Below are 23,987 nucleotides of genomic sequence, written 5' to 3'. Positions count from 1 at the left end.
CCAAACATTTTCATTGCCTCAAGCAGAAACCCGTACCCATTAAGCCCTCACTTCCCACTTGCCCCTCCCCCAAGGTGATGGAGGGAAGGGAAATAATAAAAGACAGTGGATTTGGGATGTTCTGAGGTTTAGGAGCCAACAGGACAGGCCGGAAAAGACCAGCCAGAAGCTGAAACTGTAGGGACTTCCCTCGCCATCCAGTTGTTAGGATTCCAGACTTCCACTACAGGGGACATAAGTTTGATCCCAGGTCAGGGAACTATATCCTCTTAAGTTGCATGGCACAGTGAAAAAAAGTGACAGAAGCTGAAACTATCTAATCAAGGGTTTAGGTGTGTATCAGTGAAAGATGAGTGTTAAACTGGAGCCATAGAAATGGAGGACAACTGCCAAGCAACAGTCACATTAAAGCTTATTAGTTTTTCTATTTGAAAATATCAGTATAGAAAAACATACTGGAAAAATACATGAAAATATAATGAAAGAAAAAACAACAGCCCATAACTCCCATCTCTCCAAGGTAAGCACTGTTCTTTATTTGGAGAGCCACTTCTCAGCTCCTTATTGTGGAACTGCAGCTGATATTCTCTATTCATAAAGCCCACCTCCAGTTTCCACTTCCGGCAGGATTTCCAGCTGTTCTTGATGGCTCTCCAGGGTACCTCCTGAGCCCATCCCTGAGTCTCCCATTTTAGATCTCTGCTTTACCAGCACCAGGGCTGGGCTCCAGTCCACAGCAGCCACAGGCTCTGGAATGACTATGGTGCCCATTCTGATGTGCAACTGGGTGCGTTTTTGGAAATACCAAACACAGCTCCCTATTTTTTCCCCCAGTGTTTTTGGAGTTTTTACTTGGCGTGTAGTCTGCAGTTGGTGTCTAGTCCTGCAAGCATCCATCCCGTTAGTCATCCTGTCTGTGCCTCTCAATCCGGCCACTGGTCTTCACCGACCTTACTGACCATTTGCCCCTGCTATCACCGCTCCTGCCATTCCCTTCCACGTGCTCACTCCCATTCAACCCTCATATGCTGTGGCAGAATGAGAACTTCCCTTTGCCATTCTCCTCTCTTGATACTTTCTGCCTGGAGATCCCTATGTTTAGGCCCTGAATTTACCATGTCTGTTCTGCTGCTCCTGCCTAGGATGTCCATCCCTCTTTTCTCTCTGCCTAGTGAGCTGCAACTTCATCTCTTCACAATCAGCTCAAATGTCATGGCCTCTGAGGTTTCTCCTAATCCTCTTAGGAAGAAATGGCTACTGAAGGGAAATGAGCTCTTTTCACTGCTAGATGGTCTGAAGGGGCTTCATAGAGCTGACGTCTGACCTAGATCAATGGGGGTAAAAATGTTGCCTGCCACGTCAGTAAACAAAGATGTTGCAGGCATCAAGCCATCACCTTACAGTAGCTGAAGGAAGGGAACTTAGGATAGAAACAGGATGCCTGCCATCTAGGTCCACCCTCCCCACCCCTCCCCAGGAAACTCAGGATGAAAAAGCACAGGATACTGGTCACAGACAGCTGAGGTGCATATCAAAGGAAAGATTTCAATGAGCCGGAACTTTTTCATCTTCCCATCCATAGGAAAGCACTACTTTCCTCAACTTGAGATACTTGGTTTTCTTTTAATTAACAGTAATTGTTCTCGACTTACCTGGTGGTCCAGTGGCTAAGACTTCGTTCCCAAAGCAGGGGGCCTGGGTTTGATCCCTGATGAGGGAACTAGATTCCACATGTTTCAACTAAGAATTTGCAGGCCACAACTAAAGAGCTTGAATGTGCCATCTAAGACCTAGCACAACCAAATAAATATTTTAAAAAACAAAAATCCCAGTAATCTTTCTGTGTTCTGACTACCTGGCTTTGGTTGCAAAAACTCCTATGTATCCTGGCTCCTCCCTTACCTCTTCCGAGCGGTGTCTCAGACTGTCTGAGATGCTGCTGCCCGGGCTTACGTCCTTGGTGTTGTCTGCCAAATAAAACATAATTCACAACTTTTAGGTTGAGCATTTTTCAGTTGAAAAATGAGAACTTACCTTTTACCGGCAATGATCCTTCTCACTTTAAGGTGAGAAGAAAAGAGAAAAAGGTCTGGCATTAGAATGTTGCCATTCAGGGACACCTAGCAGTCGAGCCCTGCCTAGGCTGGAAAGATATATTCTTGGGCCACTGCAGATTTTTGAACCAAGGTAATAAGAAGATTCTTGAGAGTCCCTTGGACTGCAAGATCACACCAGATTTTAATCCTGAATATTCACTGAAAGGACTGATGCTGAAGCTGAAGCTCCAATACTTTGGCCCCCTGATGGGAAGAGCCAACTCATCGGAAAAGACCCTAATGCTGGGAAAGATTAAGGGCAGGAAAGGGGGTGACAGAGGATGAGATGATTAGGTAGCATCACCGACTCAATAGACATGAATCTGAGCAAATTCCGGAAGATAGTGAAGGACAGGGGAGCCTGGTGTGCTGCAGTCCAGGGGTCACAAACAGTCTGATACAACTTAGCAATTGAACGACAACAAAACAATAGGGATGAATGATTAATAAGTGTATTTCTGACAGTACTGGACGGGCAAACAGACTTTGAATGACTGTGCTGTACTGTACGGAGAAGGAAATGGCAACCCACTCCAGCGTTCTTGCCTGGAGAATCCCAGGGATGGCAGAGCCTGGTGGGCTGCCGTCTGTGGGGTCGCATAGGGTCGAACACGACTGAAGTGACTTAGCAGCAGCAGCTGCACTGTACTGGACGGGCAAACAGATTTTGAGTGACTGTGACGACAGAGAATGAGATGGCTGGATGGCATCACCGACTCTGGACATGAGTTTGAGTGAACTCCGGGAGTTGGTGACGGACAGGGAGGCCTGGCGTGCTGTGATTCATGGGGTCGTGGAGAGTCGGACACGACTGAGCGACTGAACTGAACTGAACTGTGGTCTACTTAGAGAAGTAGCTCAAACGTTTTCACTCTCCAGGCACGGTTATTTGTTTTCCTACGGCACCCTATGTATAGCATTCATCACATAGAACGGTGATTATCTCTTATTTTTTTCAGAGCAGCAGTCTGTCTTATTTTCTTCGCCTGTTGGACCCCACGTAGGGCCCTGAACATTTTAGGTGCTAAAAAAAGGCTATATGAATGAATGAATTTATCTTTAATAGACATGTCCTTTAATATATTTTTCCAACGAAGCTTCTATATTATCCTTTCCAGCAAACTCCAGGAAGCAAGCATTATACTAATACCCCACTCTCGTCTAGAAGTTAACTTTAGGGGGACCCAACCTGAACCGCAAGTTACCTTTCAACAGAACCTATGCCGATAAAGTCTCCGGGTTACTTCCCGCCAACCCCTCCTTCCGTGCGCCCCACCCGCGCATCTCCGGGCGTGGCCGAGCGCGGTGCCTTTAAGAAGGGGGCGGAGCCCGAGTGGAAAGACAAAGCCCCTGGCCGCGCGCTCCCCCTCCCCCCTCCGGCGCACCACACGGACAGTGGTGCCCGGATGTCGGTGTCGCCTTCGGTGACAGATGGCGCAGAGTCAGTACATGTTAGAGGGCTTCTCTGGCCTGACCTCTCTGAATTCCCGACCTTTCGGTTCCCCGTTTTTCCTCACTTTCAACTCCGCCGCCGGAGGCCCGCGCGTCTGTCACTGGCGCTTACATAACGTGACCTTTCACCTCTTCATACTGCCCTCTAGTGCGCTGCAACCCAACTAGGCGGCCAGGGAAGGGGGCGGGACCCAACCGCAGAGCGGCAGCTCCTTTGAGCCAATAGATTCTGGGTGCTGACCAGTTCTCCGCCTATTGGAGCATTCGCCACCGGCGCCACAGGGGAACAAGTTAGTGTGCGCGCTGGCCGGGCGGGGGGTGGAGGGGAATCTCCCGCCATTTTTCAATAATTTCCTCTGGTGTAGCTGAGGACGAGTCGTGACTGCCGAACGCGGGGACCCGTAGCGAAGGTTGGCCGGAGGCTTCGGGACGGCGCGGAAGTGTGTGAGGGAGTTCTGTGCCCGTGGGTCCCGTTCCATGGCTCTAGCGCGGCGGCGCCAGCAGTGAAGGAGCCGAGTTCGCGCCGCCCTCTCACCCCTCCCCTCCCCCACCCCACCCCCGGGAGCCAGGCGCTCGCTCCGGGCCGCGGGGCCTAGTGTTGCGCCGCTGGTCCAACGAGGAGCCGTCGCCTTCCCCGCCGCCGCCGCCGCGATGGCGCCGCTCCTGGGCCGCAAGCCCTTCCCCCTGGTGAAGCCGCTTCCCGGCGAAGAGCCGCTCTTCACGATCGCGCACACTCAGGAGGCCTTCCGCACCCGGGAGTATCCTTTTCCAGCAGCGCTGGCCAGGCCGCCCGCGGGGTGGGGTGGGGCGAGGTGGGCCGCGCAGCCCCGCGCCGGTGGCAGCTGTCAGCCAGCCCGGCGCCGGCGGGCCTGCACCCGGAGCCCGAGCCCCGGGCCCGCCGATTCGGCCGGGGTGGGGTGGGGTGGGAGTGCGCGGGCGGGCCGGCCGGGCTCAGGCCGCCTGCGAGCCTTGCTCCCTGCATCCTTCCCCCGGCTCCGCACTTTGTCCCCGGGCCTCTTTATGGAGGAGCGACCCTCCATCCCACTCCCAGCGGGGGTTGGCGTTAGGCCCTAAGTACTGGGGATGAATGGGGTTTCCTTCGCTGCTGCTTTTTTCTTTTAAAATTAAACCTTCCATTTAAGTTTTGGAAATCGTACTTGCGCGGCCTCGTGATCCGGGTTGTACAAGGCGCGACTGCGTTCTCCCCCCCGACCCCCCTCCCCCGCGCTCCGATCTCTGCGGGGACATTTGTGTTTTGCTCCTTCCGAGTGGACTGGAGGCTGATGAACTGACGGGATCGTGGGGCTCAAAATCAAGAATGAATTTCCAGACTTAGAGGAAAAACAGTAAAAAAAAGTTACCTTGGAGGAGCCGATGCCTTCTATCCCTGGACTTGCACAGATTTGGAATTCTGACGGTGTACAAGATCGGTATTTATCTTTAAACAGCGTTTTTCAAAGACAGGCTTACAGTTTTTATGTTGTATTTTAGGAATAGGAGGCTGATGTTTTAAATGAGAGGCATCCTAATCATTGCTTAAGGTTTCTTGCTGTCAAGCTTATTGTTAAGTCTCTTAGCTAAACTTGTACCACTCCTCCTTTTTTTATGGATGCCAGATGCATCCTTTTTGAATTTTAACCGTAAAAAACGCTTTTGAATCTAGCTTTCTTTAGTGTACAGAAAGCTTCAGGAGTGAAGGCTACTGTATTAGCTTTATCACCGCTTTCCCTTTGGAAGGACTTGATTTCTCAGCAGTGTCTGTTTGCTTCCGTGTGGAAGGAAGTGCGAGTGTGAGCCATATCATTTGATTACGTTTCTCTTTGATCCTCCCTTTAATGTAGTGCTATATGGGATTGTTTCAGTGCAGTTTGAAGATGTTAGGTGTCCACGCAGGAAGGGACTTGGAAAATGAGTCCATGCTGTAGGAAGACTCGAAGAAATGCAACCAGAGCATCTCAGAGCGGAATTAGATTCTGGAGATGGTGGGGTTCCCCTGCCTGGGTATGCCTGGTAGGCCCAGACAGTTGCGATCACACACGTGTAAATGGTAAGAGTCAGGAGGAGAATCCAGTGCTCTCGGTACCTCGTGCCTGAAAGTAGACCACAAAAGGAACATGGAATGCTATTCCTTCGCCTTTAATAGTGTTAATCTACTGTTTGTTCCAGCCGGTAGCACAAGATGTGTGTGTGCGTGCGCTCAGTGGCTCAGTCATGTCCGACTCTTTGGGACCCAGTGGACTATAGTCCACCTGGCTCCTCTGTCCATGGGATTTCCCAAGCCAGAATACTGGAGTGGGTTGCCATTTCCTTCCTCAGGGGATCTTCCCCACCCAGGGTTCGAACTCCCATCTCTTGGCGTCTCCTGCATTGGTGAGTGTGCTCTTTACCACTGAGCCACCTGGGAAGCCTGTGGTATAAGTTACAGTGTGTTTAAGGGAGAGGTTGAAGTGGTAATCTGGTTCTTCTTGTCCTATTAGGGCTTTGGGAGGATTGTTTTGGAGAAGTGCTCCAGCTCTCCCAAACACAGCATTATTCTAAAAGTGCCCTATTTTTTTTTTTTTTTAATAACATTCCAAAACATCAGTGAAGTAAAAAATTACTTGTGAAAATATATTGTATCCTTTTCACATGTCTTTTGAGCAGTTGATGGTTATCCACACGAATATTACTGGATGTTGATTTTCATGTCTGGTTCTAGTGAAGTATAAGAAACTGCAAAAGGGAGGAGACACATTCTGAGTCTCTAATAGGAACTGAGTTCTGTTTTTAAAAAAATGGCTGTAGATAGCTAATTTAGAACTGGCAGCCTAGGATTTTTTGTATCATTTACTGAAATTGTTGAAATATAATGGTATATATGAAGCGTTTCTTTTAATGATGATGGTTGAACACTGATACATGGAACTTTTAAAGTGGTGTGTATTTAATAAAAATTCTTCATCTTTAAAATCTCCCCTACCAGTTTTTAGAACCCTTTTAATAAAGAAGTTCTTAAATTGTGTTAACCTATTGGGGAGAAATTGCTCCCTTGGGAATTTCTACAAGTGGAAGTACTTTGAGGATGGTTTTTAAACTATCGTACTGTGTGGTTGGCAGGTTGGCATATTTTTTTATTAGGCTATTAGTGATTTCATAGAGGAGAACGAGTATGGTTGGGTAACTGCTGTATTTGAAGTGTTGTTTTTTTCAGTTTTAAGTTTATAGTTACAATTATGTTTTTAATAGGATTTCATACTTTAATTTTCTCCTAATTCCTCCCTTTGGATTGCATGTATACTCTGTAGCAAATTTGTATGGTATTTTACTGACTTAAAGCTCTGAGCACTGTGTTCTTGAAGGCGTTGTTGTATGTCTTCACTAAACTTCCAGTGATAGTTGTGAGTGATGCACACACATTAATGACTGGGTTATATATCGATGATTATTGTCCTGTACCTTTAAATCTATGGCACATTGCTTCCCAGGATAGTACTATTACAGGCAAGGGCCTAGATCTTACCTGGGAAAGTTAACTATCGGAATCGCTTCTTGATGTGATTGACAGTAGAAATCTGCATTGACTACGTTTAAGTCAAGATGGATTTTAGGGAGGAACTGAACCTGCAGCAGCCTGCTGTAGATTAATTTTTTTTGTATTGCTTTGACTACCCTAGTTTCTAAAGCCTGGAAACTAATTCTTAACCTTAGTAGCATCAGTATGAGAAGTTTTAGATGGTGTAATAAGGAGAAGCTGTTAGAATATACAGTTATTCTGGCTCTAGGTAAGAATAACTTAATTTGCCAAAAAAAAGTGACAAGCATTTTAAGAGCTGGGGTTAAATTGTAGTTGCAAGACAGGATTTTATTGAACAGTTGGAATACTGAGCTTGTATGCTGATTTTCATAATTTAATTTCTTTAAAGTAACAAGTTATTACCATATTAGAGTTATTTTTAACTTTTTCTTTTAAACTTAATGATAGGCTGGTCCAAAGAGAACAGGCAGAAAAGCAAACCTTGTGTTGCTGCTTTGTCTTCTCACTTAGAACTCCTAGGGTTATCCGTTCCGTTACGTCACTCAGTCGTGTCCGACTCTATGCGACCCCGTGGACTGTAGCCTACCAGGCTTCTCCGTCCATGGGATTCTCCAGGCAAGAATACTGGAGTGGGTTACCGGTTCCTTCTCCAGGGGATCTTCCCGACCCAGGGATCGAACCCTGGTCTCCCGCATTGGAGGCAGATGCTTTAACCTCTGAGCCACCAGGGATGCCCCCTAGGGTTATAGTTATGCTTATTTAACCTCCATACTTTTCTGGGCTGCTTCCTTTCAGGCTATCAAGTACTTTATTGAAAGAAACCATACTTAAAAGGCTGAAGAGAATAAAGAAGCAGCATATGGTGGTAGGGAAGTACCTCTTAAACTCTTGAAAAAGGAGATATATAATGAGTTAGTCTAGGATTTGAAAATATCTTCTCATTTATAGCTTACACAACCTTTGGAGAATTGCATTGACATTTTGTCTGCAGTTATTAGTACAGCAGTTGCTGAAACATAAAAACTTCAATTGGCATTTGCCCTGAGGGGTTATTGGAGAGTGAGTGACTTATTTTGGTAACCTAAAATCTGAAATAGGATTCAGAGGCAGCTGACTCAATATCCTTCTGATAGGCTTTTTTTCCCCCCCTCCTTTTTTTTTTTAAAAACATAAGTCAAATGAATAGCCAGAAACGAGTTACATAAATTTAAAAGTACCTCATGATAGGGGTTGTTGTAGAAATTTCAGTTTTTTTAGTATATGTGCTGCCGAAGCGAGCACGAAATTTCAGTTTTAAACTTTTAAAATTAATCTAATTTGAATAACTAGTCAATTAAAAATTGTGTTGTGAGAGGACCTTCATTCCTAGATGTAAGCATTAGGATTGTACTGCTGTCCAATGGGGAGAAGGCAATGGCGACCCACTCCAGTACTCTTGCCTGGAAAATCCCAGGGACGGAGGAGCCTGGTCGGCTGCAGTCCATGAGGTCGCAAAGAGTCAGACATGACTGAGCGACTTCACTTTCATTTTTCACTTTCATGCATTAGAGAAGGAAATGGCAACCCACTCCAGTATTCTTGCCTGGAGAATCCCAAGGATGGGGGAGCCTGGTGGGCTGCTGTCTATGGGGTCACACAGAGTCAGACACGACTGAAGCGACTTAGCAGCTGTCCAGTGTGATGTGGTGGTGGTGGTGGTTTGGTCGCTAAGTCGTGTCTGATTCGTGTGACCCCGTGGCTGTAGCCTGCCAGACTCCTCTGTCCATAGGATTCTCCAGGCATGAATACTGGTTTGGGTCGCCATTTCCTTCTCCAGGGGATCTTCCTGACCCGGGAATTGAACCTGGGTCTCTTGCATTGTAGGCAGATTCTTTACCAGCTGACCTACAAGGGAAGCCCCAATGTCATGTGAGCCACATGTAATTAAATTTTTTCTAGTGGCCATATTTGAAGAAAAGGAAAAGGGGTGAAAAAAAGGAAAGACACATTTTTCTTATTTTCCAAGATTCAGGCTGAAGGACAGGTCCCTATCTGCAGCATCTTTTTCTGGTGGCAGAAAGAACAACAGGAAACCGTGATGGCTTTTTAAGCTTCTTCCTGGAGGTGGCTTCTGTTCCATCTATTTGTCAAAGCAAGTCATGTTGTCAAACCCAAGGTGGTGATGGGGGGGGTGATGTACTTTCCTCTTCCCAGGAGGCATTTCAAGCCACATGATAGTGGGTGGAGATGTATTGATAGAATCCTCTTATGGAGGGGAGTAGATATTTGGAAAGAATAGTACTGTCTGCCATATTTTAGGGTTAAGGAAATGTTTCCTGGGGAAAGTTAAGTTGAGATGTAAAGGATGGTTAGAAGTTAGATGGGGACTTCCCTGGAGATCCAGTGGTTGAGATTCAATGCTTCCACGTAATGGGGCATGGGTTCGATCCCTGGTCAGGGAACTAAGATCCTACACAGGCCGGTGGCGCAGCAAAAAAAAAAAATTAGTTAGATGAAGAAGAGGTCTACATCTTTTGAAGAGCTTGTGAGTTTGATGGTTCTTGATTTTGAAAAAAAAATTATTAAAAAAAGGTTAAAGCCTTTTATTTATTTTTATTTTTTTGTGCCATTGCACTTGTGGAATCTGGGCAAATGGCAGTAAGCTCACTGAGTCCTGACCACTGGACACCAGGGAATTCCCGCTTTTGAAAAATTGAAATAAGTTTCATATGGCTGGAGTTAGAAAGGAGGAATGGAGATGCAGTGATGAGATACACAGATGGGGCTGCGTTATCGGTCGCTGTGAGATAGACTGAGGCATTTGGACTCTGCCTTAAATTTAGTGAAGGCTGTGAAAAGAATTTGAAAAGCAAAGAAGCAAGCTTTTAGGTTAGGAAGATTACTGTGGGTGCAGTGTTAAGAATGGATCTGTAGCCTCGAGACCAGTGGCAACTAGACCAGTGATTAAGTCATCTTAGCACTAGATAGATAACAGTGGTCTGAATAAATTCACTAGCCCTTGAAGTGGAGTACAGTTTGTGAATTTCTGAAATAAGTAGATTTGGCAGGATTTGGTGATTGATTGAGGAGTCGTCAGGTTATGTTTGGTTATCATTTGGTTAGTGGTGTCCTGTGACATCAGTTCCGTTCAATCACTCAGTCATGTCCATCTCTTTGTGACCCCCTGGACTGCAGCACACCAGGCCTCCCTGTCCATCAGCAACTCCTGGAGGTTGCTCAAACTCATGTCCATCGAGTTGGTGATGCCATCCATCTCATCCTATCTTGTCCCCTTCTCCTCCTGCCTTCAGTCTTTCCCAGCATCAGGGTTTTTTCCATTGAGTCAGTTCTTTGCATCAGGTGGCCAAAGTATTGGAGTTTTGCTTCAGCATCAGTCCTTCCAATGAATATTCAGGACTGATTTCCTTTAGGATGGACTGGTTGGATCTCCTTGCAGTCCAAGACTGAAGAGTCTTCTCCAGCACCACAGTTCAAAAGCATCAATTCTTTGGCGCTCAGCTTTCTTTATAGTCCAACTCTCACATCCATACATGACCACTGGAATAACCCTGGCTTTGACTGTGACATAGAGGACCCTATGAGACTGGAAGGAAGAGGGTGGGGCCCAGCCTTAAAAGAAAGACATATCCCCTGAGGACATAAAGTGGTGAGAACCAAATAGGCCCAAGGTGGCAGAAGCCTGGACTTCCCGTAACCTTGAATCTCATTATATATACTCTTTGTAATACTTTAGCATATGGTAAATGACTCCCACAGGCACCAAGACCTTTTGGAAGCTGAGCCATAAAAGGCCAGAAAGTGGGTGGTGGCCCAAGTCTTGCAAATGCCTGGCCCTTCCCCAAAATAGTTGGAATAATCCTCCTACTGCCTATGAATTTACCCAACCCGTTAGAAACTAACCATCCCGTATTTCAGGGCCTCTCACCTTCTGAGATGGCCTGCACTCTGTCTGTGGAGTGTGTGTCTCCCTAAATAAACCTGCTTTCCCATTTAGATCTTAGGGCAGAGCCTGATTGGGTTTGAGTCCTAGTCTGAGACGTGGGGTTTCACCTAGAAGAGGATCAGTTGCTTATTTTGTTTTCACTGTGGAGTCATTAAGTGTTTAGTTTGGACATTCTTATGTTGAATTGCTGAGGCTATCCAAATGGAGATGTATGTGTTGCTAGTATATATCTATATATGAGCCTGGAGTTCAGAGAAAGGAGACTAAGCTGCTGATAGAAGTTATTAGCATTTATAGATAGTAAATGAAGTTAATAGTGGATGAGGCCACCCAGAACGAGAATGTACTGAAAAAGTTTTCAAAGGTGGGTGGGAAAGACTTGTATCAGGTTAGAAGGGACTTTCATTACTGTATTTGAAAAACCATAATCAATCAATATTTGCTATTTAAATATATATTGTTTGAAACTAGTTTCCTCTTTTTTCCCCTTCTGAAAATAAAAATCTTAGAAAATAAAACCCAATGAAATAGTGGTTTTCAGTTCTGTGGGGGGTCAGAGTATTTTTCCCTTTGGAACATGTTTGCATTTCAAGGGGCCTGGGGACAAGTGAGATTTTTAAATCAGAAGAAATGGGTTTAAAGCAAACAAGACTGGGAATAAAGGATGTGAGGGTGAGAAGATTACCAGTGAGGCCAGTTAAATGCTTTAAAATGTTATGACTGGTTGAGAAATGAGGATCAGAAGCTGGATTTGGATAATGGCTCTGTTATGGGAGAAAAAGAACTGAATTGAAAAGTATGTAAGTGGTTACAGTTAGGGGGCTCAAGAGGTCCAGATGAGTCCCTGAGTTCTGACTTGGACCATTCAGTGAGATTGGGAATATCTGTTAAAGAGCATGTTTGAGCACGAGTGGAGGGGTGGTGAGAGTTTAGAAAAAGCTGGATTTGAGGAATCTCTGAGGCATCTGGGTGGTAGCAGTCCTGTGTCTTATTGGCCATGTGGATCTTAGTCTGAGGAGAATGGACTTGGCACGTTATTCCGACTTTTGAAAGTAACAGTAATAAAAACGTAATGCTTTCTCTTTAGGATATATTTGTTAATCTCACATTCTCTCTGATGATGCAGTGAATTTGTTCAGTGTAGCCGAATGATGTATTAGAATGTTATTAAGCTTTTTGAATGTGTAAATAAATCGACTTACTGATTCTTTGTATTTTACCTCCCTTCCCCAGGTTCAGATAGAGAAACAGAAAACAAACCCACTTTGTTGGTTAGTTAATGTCCCTGTGGAAGCCTAGCTAGTTTGTTTTCATCGTAGCATTTTATAAATTTTCAGTGATTGGATTTGCATAGGGCTGTATGGAAGTCTGACTCCTGGTTTTCACTGGTACTCTATTTTAATAGTTTAATCATTTGAATATTATCGTCACGCCACTGAGGAAAAAGAGACGTGTTATTTTGTTTTTGGCAGATCCAGAGAATGATAACAGTGAGAGAAGGTACTTATTTATTGACTAAAACTACAGTTTTGGATTATTTATGGATTTATCCCTGTCATTTTTCTTTTAACTCATAATAGCCCTAGAAGACCAAGAATCTCCTTTACATTAAAAATGAATTATTTGTTTAGTTGTTCAGTAATGTTACAAGAGGAGCTGTTTAAATGCTTTTTATTTCAACCATTATAGAAACTGTCACTTGGAAAGTGCAGAGATTGGCAGTTAATTCTCTAGTTGTGGTGTCAGTTTTCCTGCATAGCATCTTTTTCTGTGCATAAAAGTAAATTAGTTACCTGTCACTTGAATTTGAACGTGGCTGGCTGATAATGAATTCCAGTTGGGGTGGTGTGGAAAGTTCCCATGTACAGGGCACTAGTTGTATGATCTCTTCCTCCCTCTCCCTCACAAAGACGGACTAATTACTGATAAATGACTTGTGAATGTGGTGTTACTGGAGATAACATAAACTCTGGATACATACCACTGTGTCAGAATTATTTTTAGGATTTATGGTATTTGTTTTTTAAACCCAAGAGAATCAAGAAGTGTTTCCAAGATAGACTGAAAGGTTATTAGTAAATGGATCATGAGCATGTGTACAGGGAACTGCCTGGGAAACTGGTGTAGCCATTGTATCTTACTGTGGAACTGATTCTTAAACTTGGTGACCATTTGAGTTGTGTAACAATTTCACATACCTTAGATTCTTATTCCTTACCTCTTGTGTTTTATTTTGCCTTAATTTTTTTCTTATAATTCTTAGTTCTGTGGGAGTCTTGTGAAGTGAAAATTTGGGTGAATAGTGTAAATCATCTTGCTTGGATTTGCCAGCTGGAAACTCTGGTTTCAGTTTATGCTGTGCATTACAGAAAGGATACTGTGGTTTTTTCCATATATGATAAATAGTTTGTGGATTAGTCTGTTGCTTGAGTATCATTTTCCTGAGCCACTGCTTGCAGAGAGTATGAAGCCCGCTTGGAAAGATACAGTGAGCGCATCTGGACGTGTAAGAGTACTGGGAGCAGTCAGCTCACACACAAGGAGGCCTGGGAGGAGGAACAGGAAGTTGCTGAACTGTAAGTAGAAGCACTGCCCTTCTAACGCTGTCTTCACATGATTAGGAAAAGGGGACTATTAACCGCAAAACAGTATTTGTATTTAAGTTTATGGGGCTTCAGTTGGAATGCAGTGTATTGATTTACAGGTGTCTTGCCTCGTGTCATTTTGTGAGTGACACAGTGTGTGGGATGTACAGTCGTGCTTACACTTGACTTAGGTATGTACTAGGCTTCTGAATGTTCTTGCTGTATACTATTCCCTTATACTCTGGGAATGTGTGGTTCTAAGCAAAGGAAGCTGATATAATCTAGAAGTAATACGGAGGCAGCGAATTAGAGGATTTTCTTTATTTTGTGGTCATCTGAAGTTTAAGACAGTATTATAGCAGCTATTGAAAATACACAGTTTGAAGATAGTTTACCTGAGTGGGATGGTTAAATGAGGTATCTTAAAAATTCTGTGTGTGTTCAAAGGATGTATGTATTTGTCTGGGTATTCTTCCAAAGAAAATACTCAGAATTTAGACAACAGGTGCTTGCAAAGATAAGTAGGAACTAGGGACGATAAAATGGTACTTTTTTTTTTTGTTTTTTAGCTTTTTTGGAAAATGGAATATAGTTGATACACAGTGTTACATGTTCCAGGTGTACAGTATGGTGATTCATAGTTTTTTAAACAATTTTATGTATTAATTTGGCTGCTCCGGGTCTTAGCTGTAGCGTGTGGGATCTGGCTCCCTGACTAGGGATGGAACCTGGGCCCCTGCACTGGGATCTTAGAGCCGTAGCCGCTGGACCACCAGGGAAGTCCCTGATTCATAACTGTTAAAGGTTATGCTCTGTGGAGGGAAAGCGCAAAGTAGCCAAGGTGGTGGCAGTCAGGCGCTCTCGCCCTCACCCCGCGGCCTGTGATTGCATGGTTAGGGAACAGCCGATAGCGCTCATAGCACTGCGCATGCGCATCACGACGAGCACCGGCTTGGCCGCAGGCCACTTTTGTTCTGTAAACGTATATAAGCTCCACGTGAAAAGCCCTTGCAGCTTCTTTATGGCCACGTCCACTAGGTCAGAACGGCTGCCTCACGGCTACTGTGTCAACCCGGAGAGAATAAACGTGCCTGCGGTTCCTATTGGCTCCGTGAGTTCTCTTCCAGCCTCCCTGCTCACATCTTGCCTACCACGGGTTCAGTGAACAGTGAGATACAGTGAGACAACTATTTATACTTATTACAGAAAAACAATACCCTTTTGGAAATTCAGAGTAGAAACGTTTTCTGTGGACTTCTCATTGACTTCTCTTAATAGTATATAAACAGAGAGCATACAGTTTAGTAATTAATACCATTCTGCTCTTTTGCCTGTGTAACAGAGCACTCTCTTCGCTTGAGACCTGGGCTCTAGTAATGGCTCCAACACTGATTAATAATTAGTCAAGCCTGTTAACCTGGTGCCTGTTTCTTTGCTTGGGTCACTGACTTTCCGTTTTGAATTAGCGTTATTTATGTTTATACCTTGTTAGTGTACTAGACTTGGGGTTGGCCTACCTTTTCTGTAAAGTGCCAGTTAATACATTTTAGGGTTTGTGGGCCATATGGGCTCTGTCTCAGCTATTCAGCCTTGATGTTGTACAGTGAAAACAGCTATTGATAATACCATAACTGGATGGGAGTGACTAGGTCCCAGTAAAATTTTACTTACCAAAAAAACACTGGTAGCATGGAGTTGGCTCATAGGCTGTTGCTGACACCTGTAGTAGCCTGTAAACTAGAGGGCAGGTCTCATGTTTGATTTATGCTAAAATTGGTCGCAGTGCCTAGGCACAATAGTTTGTACTGTAAAAGCACGTACAATTTGCTCTTTACAAAATAGAGATAATGCTACCTTCTGGATGTCTTTTTGGGTATGTAGAAATTCTTTTTGAATGAAAGATGATAACCATTAACCTATAGCAAATAAAGAAAATAAAGAGTAGTAAGGGGGAGATCAGTTATTGTTGCTTGTAATATGACGATGTACCTGGAAAACCCAAAGACAATCAGGTGGACAACTGTTAGGAACAGATCAGAGAACTGATGAAAATAAATTGCTCTCCTTCACACAAAGAAATAAAGTACAGTGGGAATTCAGAGGTTAGCAAGACTAACTTAGAATTGCTGGGGAAAACTCCACGAGATTTAATGAAGAAAGTGACACTTGAAGGATAGCTTGTGCCCAGCTGCAGAGGACAAGATGAGGTGTTTATATTGACTTCTATGAATAATCTTTGTATTTTCGAGTGCTTTGCCTGTATGTGCTAAAGGACTTTTTCAATTGACCCGAATAACTCTCTGGATCGTCTTTTCCGCATTTTCTTGGAAACTGATGATTGTTTGTTTAGTTTGAAGGAGGAGTTCCCTGCCTGGTATGAGAAACTTGTCCTGGAAATGGTTCACCATAACACAGCCTCCTTAGAGAAGCTAGTGGATACTGCTTGGTTGGAGATTATGACCAAATACGCAGTGGGAGAAGAGTGTGATTTTGAGGTGAGCGCCTGTTTTTACTTATTTTTTTTAATGTGGTTTGATTCACTAACCATATGACAGGTTTGGAGCTTCCCAATATATACAAATACAGAAAGTATTTCTATGTGAGTAATATTGAAGTCCCCTTTACTTAATAGTATCAAATATATTTTTAAACATTTAATATTAAGTATTTTAATCACTAAATTTTAGAACTATGTAAAAGACTTTCAGATATTTTTAGCCCAAATCTATGGAATCTAAGGCAAAAGATTTCCATTTCCCTATGACAGTGATTGAATTGACTTCTTTCTATGTAAGTTTGTTTAATTTTCCAACCCATTACTAGAGGCTAACTATCACTGAAGTAAATAGGTAGGATGACCATTACTATTACTAAAGGATTTACTAAAGTCCATAGGTAAACTGTTCACGTAACACTGAAGCAATCCCTGTGTAGTCCTTTGAAAGTTTAAAATAAGATTTATTTGTTGAAGTTCTGTGTATACTGGATTCTGGGCTGGTTGCTTTATATATCTTACAGAATCTGCATGGAAAGGCTGAGAGGTAAACAGGTTTAGATGTTTAAATAGCTTGTCGGGTTGATACAGTGTACTAGTATGTAACGATATAGCTGACTGACAGTGGCCAGGGCTTCTCAAAGTTTAGTCTAAATAAAATTACTTTGAGGATTTCTGAATATGGATTCTTGGGTCCCATCCCCTGAGACTTTACATGGAAGGTCTAGGGTAGGACCTGAAAGTTTGCAGTTCTAACATGCTGCAGGATGTGATGATATGAACACCCCGTGGGACAACCGTTTTGGGTAGCATCAGCTTAACCAGTGAAGACATTTGATTATCTCACATAATAACTCTTAGAAGCAGGCAATTCCAAGTTTGGTGTAGAGGCTGACCTGCCTTTCTAGTCTGTTCTTGGTGTGTTTGGTTTTGTCCTTAGTTTTGTTGCCTCTTGGTGTAAAATTATGACTGTATTCAGAGCAAGCAAGTGCTTGTCTAAGCATAGTAAGAAAATCTTTATCAGAAGCGTGTTCTTCCCCATTCCCTTTTATCTTTACATGTTATTGACTAGACCATGGCTTACATAACCATCTTCAGCTACAAGGGGGCTAAGAAAGTGAAAACTCCCCTTTTTTTTGAAGCCTCAGAAAAGGAGGGAGAAAAGGAGGAGGGGGATGGCTTAGGTCAGCCCAGCAGTAGCCAGTAAGTCGTTGTCTGGTTCCAAAGTTCTTGTTCTTCCCTCAGTTTACTTTGACTCCCTGTATCTCCCAGCTACTTTTTATATTTGTAATGTCTGTGGAATCATCATTGGGTTTTAATCACACACTTTATATCAGTCAGTGTCCTGGCAGGAAACAGATGGTATATTCAAATAGTGTAATTGAATTGAGTTTGAAAAACTTCAGATCACAGTCTGATCTAGGTCAAGGAAAACCATCAAGGAAAGGTTAAGTACCTCATGGCAATCAATAGTGGAGAGGCTTTACTGCTTCTAAACTCCAAGTAAATGAGGGAAGGGAAGGTTACTGGAACTAGGAGAGAATAATGTAATTGTAGAAAAGTACTTTGGTGTAGTGAGAAGTAACCAGCCTGCTAAGGCTGACAGGAGAATGCCAGTGTTACCTAAGTGTCACCTTTCTTTCACCCTGTGCTTTTCTGCTTATGCTCCCCATGGATCAAACTCATCAAAACCTAGGGAGAAGGGAGCCCTTTGATGTAGCTCATTAAGGTCAGCCTGTTTAGGCACAGAGCACGGTAGAGAAGACTGAGGTGGACTTGGAGTGGTGAAAGGAAAGTGCTGCAGGGTGGAGAGGGGGAGTCAGAAGAGGGAGAGAGGTGTGTCTGTAAACGCATGAAAAGATGTTTATGTTCGTCAGTAATCTAGAAAATCAAATGGAAACCACAGTGAGATCATTTCATACACATATGATTAGTGACTAAAGAAGAGTTAAAAGAATGCCAAGTTTTGACAAGACTGCGGAGCTGCTCATCCATTGCTAACTATTTTGGTAACTGCTTTGGCATTATTGAATACAATATGCCCTTTGACTAGGGTTTTTATTCTTGAGTATTTTCTCTTTTAATAACTGATAATGTTGAGCACCTTTTCTGCTTGTTGCTATCCTTTTTATTTGTGTTTCCTTTGATGAAATGTCTGTTCAAATCTTCCTCCATTTTAAAATTTAAATTGGATTATTTTCTTGTTTTTAAGTTGTGAGACTTATTTATATTTTCTGGATGCAAATCCTTTGCTATATATATGCTTTTTTTGTTCCAATCTAGGACTTGTATTTTTATTCTCTTAACAGTATCTTTAGAAGAACAGACAGTTTTGATGAAACCAAATAGAAAATATCTAACCATATCTCTAATTATATGTAATATAAATGTTCTAAGGTGAAAGTTGCTCAGTCATGTCCAACTCTTTGCAACCCAGTGGGCTGTAGACCACCAGGCTCTTCCATCCGTGGGATTTTCCAGGCAGGAATACTGGAGTGGGTTGCCATTTCCTTCTCCAGAGATAAATGTTTTAAAACTTCACTTAAAAGGTAGAGATTGTCAGAGTGTAATGCAAAGAATCTAGCCAGAATAACTCTGAAAAAGAACAGCAAAAGTAGAATCCTAATGCTCTCTGGCTTTGAACCTTATTTTAAAATATTAAGACGGTATAATTTGGTATAAAATAGGCAGATAGGTCAGTGGAACAGAATGGCCTCCAGAAACAGATACCTGTGCACGTGCGTGCGCACCCATGCATAGTCTGCTGAGTCTTGATAGAGGTGGAAAGGTAGCTGAAGTGAAGAAAAGATAGTCTTCAATAAATGGTTCTGGAATAATTGGATATCCATATATAATTGATGTTTTTAGAAAATGGAAATTCTTGAACTTTATTTACATATATCAGGTTTGTATAGTAGTTACCCTTTGGCCTTAATACGTTGGTACATGAATTATGAACTAGATGGAGATCATTTTATTTTTTTAAGATGTCCTATTTCAAACTAAAGGTCTGGGAAATAAAGTTGGGAAAAAAATCACTGTACTTGGCTCCTTTAGAGTTTTTGTGTACTTTTTTGGTCAGGTGATGTGGAATGCGTATCAACGTTACCTTTAGGTTTCTAGTTCTGAATTATTATCTTTGACTCTCTCCTATCTTTTCTTATAGGTGGGGAAGGAAAAAATGCTCAAAGTGAGGATTGTTAAGATTCATCCTTTGGAGAAAGTAGATGAAGAGGCCGCTGAGAAGAAATCTGATGGCTCCTGTGACTCTCCCTCAAGTGACAAAGAGAATTCTAGCCAGATTGCTCAGGACCGTCAGAAGAAGGAGGCAGCTGGGAAAGAAGAGGACGGAAGGAGAGAGAGTATCAGTATGTATGGTACTGTCTTTCCTTGTTGAGCTGAGCAGCTGTTGATGTGATTATGCACAGATCTTTTTTGAGTTCTGTAGCAGCTCAGTTTATAATTGAATTTGTTGTTAGATAGATGTGCTTTTGTTTGTTTATGCTTTGGAAAACATACCTATACTGTGACTCAGGATGTAAGTCTCCTTTCACAATTAAGGCATTGGGAAGTCATTTCCTCTAGTTGCTTAGAAATCTGTGTGCACATACCAAGCTACACAAGATGGGAAAGAAGGTTTGTCTTCTTTTTCTCTTTAAGTTGGAATTATGTGTATATGTGTGGAAGTGGGGTGATCTGAGTAGGAGGGGTAAATTCTAATCCCTGTTTCTCTTCACATTGCAAGCCAGTGTGACGGTTTTGAAGTACTTCCTTTTCCGTTATCTGTAACTCACTTTCCTTCTCAGGTGGGAACTGCCAGAATTCTGAAGCACTATGATGTCTAAAAGTAATTTTTAGGGACCTGGAGACCTAACATAATGTTTTGAAAGTTGAAGAACTGAGACATTACACATTGGGAAAATTATTTATCCTCTGAGGCCTCCCTCCCCCTTTCCCCCTTTAAAAAAAATCTGTGTCAATTAGGAATTTAACTGGGATAGATTTCCTCTATCTCTGAAGATATGAATACTCACAGGGTTTGAATATATTGAGCTTCTTCCTTTTGACTATCAGAGGATCAAATTTTACCTCATTATGCAACTGTTACAAAGTTTGAATTAGAGCATTTTATTAGAGCTGTGTGTCTTCCATTCTGTATTTTGTCTCTGTATTCTATATTATGTTTTGGGCATCTGCAGATGTTCTAAAGGGATGTCTTTTTCTTGTCCCAAGGAAACTTCTGAGACTGTTGTAAAGTCCACCTCCGTTGTTGATGCTTCAGTTTTTTCACTCTGGATTGTTAATGCTGATATCAGTGTTTTTCAATTTCTCTTTTCCTGCTTTTTGATACTGAAGTTTTACTTACATACCCAAGACTTGAGGTTGATAAGTGTTTTGGTTAAGTGTTGACTATGATATGTCTTCTAACTACTAGAATCAGATCATTGGAAGGGACTTCCCTGATGGTCCAATGGTTAGGACTCTGCGCTTCCACTGCAGGAGGCACTGGTTTGATCCCTGATCGGGGGAACTGAGATCCCTCTGAGCTAGGCCAGAAATAAAAGATCATAGAATCAGGTCATCGGAATACCACTAATGTGTTACAGCTGTTAATTTTATTCCTTAAGCATTGTGTACTTAGGGACCCCTAGTTTTAGACTTTGGCTTCTATTTTAGGATGTTTTATGCCTTAGTTTAGGTTTCAGTTTTGGGATATAATGTTATTGCTAGTCTGTGGAACGAATGGTAGGCGGGCTCAGTTCAGTTCAGTCACTAGGTCGTGTCTGACTCTTTGCGACCCCTTGGACTGCAGCATGCCAGGCCTCCCTGTCAATTGCCAACTCCCGGAGTTGACTCTGAACTCATGTCCACTGAGTCCGTGATGTCATCCAACCATCTCATCCTCTGTCGTCCCCTTCTCCTCCTGCCTTCACTCTTTCCCAGCATCAGGGTCTTTTCAGATGAGTCAGTTCTTCGCATCAGGTGGCCAAAGTAGGTGGGCTAAAGAATGTTACAGTGTACTCTGAATGTTTTCCGAGGGAAACTGATTAGCATTTCCATAGAAATATGATAGACAAATTCCAGTATTCAAAATGTTTTCTTCCAAGATAGTCTTCCTTCTACTTTATGGGGGGTGGGTGGGAATGCATTAGGCAGGAACTTTTCAGCTTTGTATTCTTAACCTCACTGTTACGAATTTCTCTGTTCCTCTATCAGAAAAGAACTGTCCTTCCTCTTGGTCACAATACCTGCTCTGAATTCCTTTCCTTCCTGCTTTCTCAGGATTGGGTTAACTTTATTATTCTGCACTGCAGTGCTCTTGAATGGTTATTCTCAACTTATAAATGAAGTCCCATTTTCCAAAAGCAAAACATACTTTTCCTTGATCCTGTTATTCTTTTTCTGACTTACTCATTCAAGCCAAAATTCTTGAAAATGTTGTCTCCACTGTTTGACCATCAGTTGATTGCTTATGCTGTAACTTGTGCTTCTTTGCTCCTGAAATTGTTCCTGATAAGGCTTTAGGTGACCCCTAGTTGCCAGATCCACTGCTTTCTTCTTGGTGTGCTTTATTTACTTTCATATTTAACACTGCTGGTCACTCTCATTTTTCATTTATTTAATATCAGGGTTTCCTTTTTCTCCAACTACTTTGCTTTTCTTGCTTCCTCTCCCCACTGCTGTTCCTTTAGATTTTGTTTGTTTTCATATGATTTTGTTCTGCCGCCTTTTCATTTTTCACCACATCTACTTGGTTTCTAAGGCAAAACACCGGGAAGCCTTTAGCATCTCCCACATCTAGTTGGTTTCCAGGTCTGTGGTCTCAGCTGTTCGCGTCACCATTCCTGATACATAAATTCAGATGTTTATGATTATATCTTCTGATTGCTTTTCTTCAGTCTCACCTTCCCATTTTATTCATTTTCTGACTGCTAAAAGTGGTTTTTCCTTTTCTTAATTTTTCACGTTAGTTCTCTTTCCAAAATGTACATCTGGTTAGTTAGATCAAAAATCCTTTGTTTCCCTAGTGCCCGTAAGACAAATTCCAATCTATTTAAGTGTTGTGCAAGGTTCATTATAATTTATAAACCTCTACTTACCTCTTTAGTCTAATTTCTTTTTTTTTTTTTGGCCATACTAGGCGGCATGTGGGATTGAACCTGTGCCCCCTGCAGTGTGCCCCCTGGAATCTTAACCATTGGACCACCAGGGAAGTCCTATAATCTGATTTTTTTTGAAAAAAATTATAATGTAGATCATATTCACCCGTATCTCATTATTTAGTCTCTGAACAGGTCATGTTCTTTCTAGGCCTTCTCTGCCTGTCTTCCAGACTAAATTCGTACTTCTCTCTGAGTATTTTTCTCCCTGTAGTAATTTTCTATACCAACCTCTGTTATAGTCTTTTCCTCATTGTATTGTAATTATTATTGACTCCTCCCATAGACTTTAGCTCCTTGGGGTAAAGGCTTTACGGTTTATCTTTGGGTCCCATCACTCGGTGCCTGGTTTCAGAGTATGTGTTCAGTAAGGTTATTGTTAATGAATGAATGGGCAGAATTAAAATAATTATTTTTTTCACTAATTTTCTGTTGATTTGACTAGACGACAGAGCACGCAGATCTCCACGAAAACTTCCTACTTCATTAAAAAAAGGAGAGAGGAAATGGGCTCCTCCTAAATTTCTGCCTCACAAATATGATGTGAAGCTACAGAATGAAGATAAGGTTAGTTGGCACTTTATATTGAGTCTTTCACACATAGTAAGTATTGTTTAAGAAAGGATAGAAGGGCTAGTTTTCTCATAGATATGCTGTGTGAATGAATTTGTTTCTACAACAAATTCTGAGTGGTTTTCTGGTTTTCGTAATTATGACTTGAAGTTGAATTTTCTTTCCTAGGAGAGTACATGCTTTTTCCTTTCTAATAGGAATTATCAAGAGTAATTTGCATTTGAGCTTCAAAGTTAGTTGTCTGAAAAAAATAACAATGTTTCCAGTGGTTATGGACTTCCTGAGGACATAGCTCTTCCCAGTTAAAAGTAGAGCTATTTGTAATAAAATAAGCTCAAAAACTGAGTTAACTCTAACCAGTGCCTTTACAAGGAATCTGTGGAGCTAGTCATCTAAAATGGTAAATACCGTTTAAGTAACTTAGTACTATGTATTACTGATGCTGAGATGTTCAATTTCCATATTTTTACATGCTCAGAATCAGGATGCATCTTTTTTTTTAATGGAAGTATAGTTGATTTACAGTGTTGTGTTAGTTTCCTGATGCACAGCAGAGTGATTCAGTTATACATATATATGTATATTCTTTTTCATTGTAGTTTATTAAAAGATACTGAATATAATTTCCTGTACTATACATTAGGACTTTGTTTATCTATTTTATATATAGCCATTTGTTTCTTTTGGAATCAGAATATATCTTAATATCAGTTGGCAAGAATTTTTTTCTTTGTGGTGCATAAAGTAATGTGTCTTTCATTAATAACATCTTAGATTTCATGAAACATGGCATGTTGCTTTCGGGTACTTGTATTTCTGTATGTATAAAGTCTTCTCATTAGAAAGTTGAGGGGCAGCTAGGTGTGGAAGGCAGCTGCACACTTGTCTTCCTGTTTAACGGTTTTATAGAAGAAGGAGCTAAGGCCTGAGAAAACCTCTTTTAGAGTGTTGTTTCTTTTCCCCACGTCAAAATGTTGACAAGTCTTATTTCATTTTGAATCATTTGTTTTATAGTTAGTGATCTGAAGACTTAATTGCATTATCAGGATTTCTTTATATTTTAAAATTGGGTGTTAAATACAGTTTATTTTACTAAATGTTTTATGTCCCATTCAGCAAGGTGGGTTGTTAAAACATTGCTAGCAAGTCTCAATCACTTCCCTAATTAA

At 42.1% G+C, this 23,987-nt stretch overlaps 1 protein-coding gene across 1 annotated transcript in view; it reads left to right on the top strand.

Annotated features, from left to right (window-relative positions):
• The first annotated feature begins 3,849 nt into the window (after positions 1-3,849).
• The window catches only part of BAZ1B (bromodomain adjacent to zinc finger domain 1B), a 54,742-nt gene continuing 34,604 nt past the window's right edge, over positions 3,850-23,987 (top strand). The window contains exons 1-5 of the mRNA XM_055410065.2: positions 3,850-4,306; positions 13,465-13,581; positions 15,941-16,085; positions 19,251-19,452; positions 22,691-22,812. Of these exons, the coding sequence (XP_055266040.1) occupies positions 4,200-4,306; positions 13,465-13,581; positions 15,941-16,085; positions 19,251-19,452; positions 22,691-22,812 (693 nt within the window). The 5' untranslated portion in view covers positions 3,850-4,199. The remainder of the gene's footprint in view (positions 4,307-13,464; positions 13,582-15,940; positions 16,086-19,250; positions 19,453-22,690; positions 22,813-23,987) is intronic.

This window comes from Moschus berezovskii, chromosome 27 (genome assembly GCF_049115385.1).
Source record: "Moschus berezovskii isolate FMDL1 chromosome 27, NW_MosBer_1.0, whole genome shotgun sequence".
In the NCBI taxonomy this organism is placed as follows: domain Eukaryota; kingdom Metazoa; phylum Chordata; class Mammalia; order Artiodactyla; family Moschidae; genus Moschus; species Moschus berezovskii.
The sequence above is the reverse complement of the archived record's forward strand: the minus strand, read 5'-3'. Positions and strand labels throughout refer to the sequence as shown.